Source organism: Myotis davidii, unplaced genomic scaffold (assembly GCF_000327345.1).
Source record: "Myotis davidii unplaced genomic scaffold, ASM32734v1 scaffold93, whole genome shotgun sequence".
Taxonomy (NCBI): Eukaryota; Metazoa; Chordata; class Mammalia; order Chiroptera; family Vespertilionidae; genus Myotis; species Myotis davidii.
Window position 1 is genome coordinate 2869634 of NW_006292095.1, and position 5811 is coordinate 2875444.

General features: G+C 38.4%; 1 protein-coding gene across 1 annotated transcript in view; it reads left to right on the forward strand.

Moving 5' to 3' along the window:
* The window catches only part of ZMAT4 (zinc finger, matrin-type 4), a 329413-nt gene that overhangs the window by 70105 nt on the left and 253497 nt on the right, over window positions 1–5811 (forward strand). The window contains exon 2 of the mRNA XM_006765552.2: window positions 762–867. Coding sequence (XP_006765615.1) covers window positions 766–867 — 102 coding nt within the window. The 5' untranslated portion in view covers window positions 762–765. The remainder of the gene's footprint in view (window positions 1–761; window positions 868–5811) is intronic.

Genomic DNA, 5811 nt, shown 5'->3' on the forward strand with positions numbered 1-5811 from the left:
AGATTGGTCAGATTTTCTTTTCGAACTTTCAAAGTATAGCAGTTAAACTCAAAATTAGATTTCATATTGATCATAAGGCTCTTGACAAAGCAAAATTGTATTACATGGTCATTGTAGACAATTTAAAAATAAAGAAAATTACATAGGCAATTGCCTATAATATCTCAAAAATAAGTGCTGTTAAAATTTTGTTAAAACTTCCTGGAATGTTTCTATGTACCTATACATATTTGAAAACAAATTCAAATTGGTATTGATTTATAAACCTCTTTTATTGACAATGGTAAACTTTTTATTTCACGAAATATTCTTTTAAAAAGATTTGATTTGAATGTAGATTTGGGGATCACCCAATGTTCTGGTGTGTGGATGCATCAAAATTCATTTAACCTATTTCCTGCTGTTGGGTATATGAAATGCCATCTTTTGTTAACATAAAGCCATATGTGAAAATATCCTCTTCTATAATTTCTTGACAATGAGTGCATTCGATATAAGTCTGACTTACCAAACAGAGAAAACTAAAGCTGGAATTCCTTTTTGACGGTACCAGCAACCCTATTGGGAATTTATGAGAAAATTATAAGCTGTCCACTTACTATGGTTATTCAAAATGGCAACATCAAAGGTTTAGAGTGTGCTTGTCCACTGTTGCCATCATGGGGTCTGTTACTATGCTCTTGGCTTTTCCACACAGTCAGTGTCTTACGTAAACATCAAAGCAGTGAACTCATTTTTATCTTCTGTTGGTTCTCTTTTAGCCTGATGAAGTCCTCCGATATCGACCAGGATTTATTCACAGACAGTTACTGCAAGGTGTGCAGTGCACAACTGATATCTGAATCTCAGCGCGTGGCCCATTACGAGGTAAGGACTGCTTTTCCCACTCAGTGTTTCCATATGGAAGAAAGAGTAGCATGGGTCGTGGTTGTAGGACTTGAGGGTTCCCCTTTCTGTAGTTGGGGAGATTTTAAGAACCACAAGGCTTGCACCTTTGTAGTCTGAGCTCAGGCCAGGAGCAATGTGGGTGTGTGATGTTGGGAGGGAGGGCTGGGGAAATCATTCTCAGCCCCTGGCTGCTTCCCAGATGTTTTTTTTTTTCTTTGTACCTTGGCCCCTCAAGACTCAGTGGGTTTTCTCTGCTTGTTAAATCTGTCATTGCTCATCCCTGAAGTTCTTTGCAGGGACACAAGGCAGGATGCATTGGTGCCAGCTTCTCTTTTTTTCACTGACCCTGAAGATAAGCTTGAGGCCCTTTGTTCCTCACTGCAGGGAAACATGGCAACATCCTGGCTCAGTACCAAACTCCTTCCACCTGGTGGCTGCTGCCCTAAATGTGCTTATCAGCTGAAAGACTTCCCCTGCAGAGTGATAACAAAGTTTTAAAGCCAAAATACTCTTGAAGGATATAATTCAGTGCCTTTGGCTCTTTAGGGTGGAAGAACAAATGGCTGCCTTTCCACGCTTGATTGGGAAGAAAAGATGAGAGAAGAGAGGATGGCCAGTGTCTGAGAAGGGAACAAGGGGCCGTGCATGAAGAAAAGGGGAAGCTGGGCCCCCACATGCCTAGTGCTGCCCAGGGCATGTTTGTTTTTTAAGAGAACATATACCAGTGGGAACGTGGCTTTTCTTTCTTTTTTTGTTTCTAAATTATATTTATTGGGGTGACCCTGATTAATAAGTTTATATCGTTGTAAGTGGACATTTTTATGATACATGATCTGTATACTGCATTGTGTTCCCACCACCAAAAGTCAAATCATCTTCCATCATCATGTATTTGGTCCTCTTTTACCTTTCTTATCCTCTTTTCCTCTTCCCTCTGGTAACCACCATACTGTTGTCTATGTCTGTGATTTTTGGTTTTATATCCCACATATGAGTGAAATCATGTGGTTCTTGGCTTTTCCTGACTGACTTACTTGGTTTGGCATAACATTCTCAAGGTCCATCTATGTTGTTGCAAATGGTTGTATTTTACTTTTCTTATAGCTGAGTAGTATTCCATTGTATATATGTACTACATTTTCTTTATCCAGTCCTCTATTCAATCACACTTTGATTGTTTCCATGTCTTGACCACTGTGAATAATGCTGCAATGGAAATAGAGGTGCATATATCTTTGCGAATAAATGTTTTCAAAATTTTGGGGTAAGTACACAGAAGAAGGATTGCTGAGTCACATGGTAACTCTATTCTTATTGTTTGAGGAACCTCCATGCTGTTTTCCATGGTGGCTATTCCAGTTTATATTCCCACCAGTGGTGAATGAGGGCTCCCTTTTTTTCACAACCTCTCTAGCACTTGTTATTACTTGTCTTATTGATAATAGCAATTCTAACAGGTTTGAAGCAGTATCTCATTGTAGTTTTGATCTGCATGTCCCTAATAGCTAGTGAGGTTGAGCATCTTTTCATATATCTGTTGGCCATTTGTATGTCTTCTTGGGGAAAGTCTCAGTTCAGGTCTTTTGCCATTTTTTAATAGGATTATTTGTTTGGTGTTGAGTTGTAGAAATTCTTTATATATTTTGGATATTAATCCTTTGTCAGAGCTGTTGTTTGCAAATTCTTCTCCCATTAGGTTGGTTGCCTTTTTGTTTTGTTGGCAGTTTCTTTTGCTATGTAGGAGCTTTTTAATTTGATATAGTTCCACTCATTTATTTTTGCCTTACTCCCTTTGCTTTTAGGGTCAAATTCATAAAAACTTATCTAAGACCAAGGTTCACAGACTAGTGCCTATGTTTTCTTCTATGTCATTTATTGTTTCAGATCTTCAATTTAGGTCTTTGATCCATTTTGAATTAATTTTATACGTGGGGACAAACTATAGTCTAGTTTTTTTTTGTTTTTTGGGTTTTTTTTGCAAGTGGCTTTCCAACTTTCCCAGAACCATTTAGTTTTCAAGTATAATAATTTGTATGTAATTTTAGATTGGACAGCTTAGAAATTTTCATTTTGTCTGATGAGTCTGACAAATGCTAGTTGTCACTGTCACTCATAAAACTCATCTGAGCCTCAGAATCCTCTGTGCACAATAAAATAATAATAATAATAACATGCACATTTACAAACCCAGAATCACAATAAGCTGACCCTATGTATCCCTCAGGGTTTTGTGGCAATCCAATGAGACCTATTGAAAAAGTATTTGTGCAAATGCTTTGGAAGCTATAAAGTGTGCCACACATGCAAAATTATATTGTTTTTCATTATTAACTCTGTTGTAGTAATATTTTGTTGAAGACAAATAAAACTTGGTCTTCGGAGAAAACTAAAAATGTAGCATCTATGAAAAAAGCATATTCTTTTGTCAATAGGCAATTGAATGTTAGAAATAAATGTGTATTTTAAAGAATTATATAATATGGAAGATATCCATCTTTTGAAATTAAGAACTTCCTAATTTCTGTGGATATTGCTTTATAAACACACATGGTTTTATTCTTTTGATTTCCCCCAATTAAGCAAAATCGGGGAATTTGTCTTTTCTTTGAAATTCCATAGCTTCTTTAATAGTCCTTTATGTTCTCCCTTTACTAGACATTTTATGTTCATTTTTAATCATTTCACTAGATTCTTGAGTACAGAAACAGAATCTTATTCATTTGATCTTCTGTAATTCCTGGAACAATGCCTGTATATCATAGATGCACAGTCAGTGTTTGTTTATAAAAATATCCTGATGATAATGTCCAGCCCTGCTTTGTCATTCCCTGAGCTAAAAATGTAATGTCAGAAAATTGAAGAAATTAAAAATATTTTTTAAAAGGAAAAATATTTTAGCTGCTCAGTGAAGGGTTTAGTTATTTGAACTCAAGTTTTCTTGTCACCACACTGTACTCTTGTAATTGTTTAGAGGATGTGTTAGTATTTGTTTCATGTAGCATGGATGAGAAAAAGAAAAGAAAGCAATTATAATAGATCTGCAATTAACAATGTTACACATCATTAAAACAACATTAAATGCATTCCCATTAAGCATGGATGGGAACTCTGAATGATGTTTCGCTCCCCGCCTCCAGGCAGAGGTGAGGCACTTCCTTCAGTGAGAAATGGCTTGTGTGTTCTTTCTGCAAAGCTGCCTTGCATGTGCAAAGGACACAGTCAGGACTTGGCCACCTCATGGGATGCAGCTGGTCTTCCAGTTTCAGTTAGGAGACTTCCCAGGACTTCTTCATCTCTAAAAGGATGGCTTCCATTAGGTAATTTTAAAGGCCATTTGAGAACTGACACTCAAGTCTATTAATCTCTCCCCTCCCTTCACCACATTCTCTCTGCTGAAATTGCATATAGAGTGGGTCTCTATGAGTCCGAAGTCCCACTCAAATCACTGAAAATGGCATACTTATTCTCAATGTTCTATCACCGATGTATTGCTTTAGAATGATTTTATTCTTCGGTTCAACCACATAATATTCCTAGCTTACCTATGGAGCAAATCATTGACAAGCCACTGTGTACTTTCTGCATGTCCAGAACTATTAGTGCTAGTTATGACAGGGGGTTCTCATACTATTTCTGTATGAGACAGTCTCTGCCCACAAGAAGATCATAAATTCATTAGAAGGAAAAGCCATGAATATAAATATGTGTGTGATACTGAGAACATAATCTGTAGAATTCTGCTGCCTGCTGACTTACTTTATTATAAACAGAATGGTAGTTCTTCTGCCCATTTGGCTTTCTGATATATACTACACTGTGCTGTTAACTTCTTATATAGATGCATATGCCAAATTCAAAAAGTGAGTCATTACCAAGAGCTATTATGGTTAAGAAAGATTTGTGGGGAATGTCATGAATTTTCTAGGCCTCAATGGATGGGTTAAGTATAGAGGTTGCTGGAATGAGAGGTGTTGGTATCTCCAAGAAACACTGAGGAGGCTTGGTTGTCTGGACTGGAGGATTTGTGTAGGGAAGGGAGGGAGTAGGAGCATGTATACGTAGGGTGGGGTCAGAGCATAAAGAGAAGGGGTGTTTGGATTCTTGTGAGTTTCTTAGGCATTTTGGGAGCATCCTATATAATAAAAGGGTAATAATGCAAATTACCTGAACGGTGGAACTACCAGTTGCTGTGACACGCCCTTACCACCAGGGGGCAGACGCTCAATGCAGGAGCAGCCCCCTGGTGGTCAGTGCTCTACCACAGGGGGAGCGCCACTCAGCCAGAAGCCCAGAAGCTGGGCTCATGGCTGGTGAGCACAGCAGTGGTGGTAGGAGCCTCTCCTGCCTCCATGGCAGTGCTAAGGATGTCCAACAGACATCCCCCGGAGGGTTCTCGGACTGTGAGGGCTCCTGGATTGCGAGAGGGTGCAGGCCAGGCTGAGGGACCCCCACGAATGCATGGATCTTGTGCACTGGGCCTCTAGTAAGAGTATAATTGAGCATTTCTGAATGGTAGTCCATTGTTTGTGGTCTAGGTGTATTGTGAAAAGAACAGCTTTTGATGTGACCTGTGCCATGAGACTAGTGTGTCAGTCCTCCAGAGCAGGAGAGAAAAACATAGCAGATGGGTTAATGGCTAATAGCTGCATGCCCCATTTAAAAGGCTGAACCTTTGTATAGGACAGAAAAACATAATATATATCTAATGGACCAAACCCTTTCATGCTATACTTTAAAAATCTCTTTTTGCATATAAAGTACTGAGATGAAAAAAACAGGGAAATGTCAGGCATTATTATTTTTCTTACTTGCTAAGCATTACTAACGTGTTAATGTTTTGGTGGAAACTATAATTAGATGTTACCTCCGCTCACTGGATGAATAGTCTGAATTTATAAAACAAGTAGACAGAAACACAGAGGG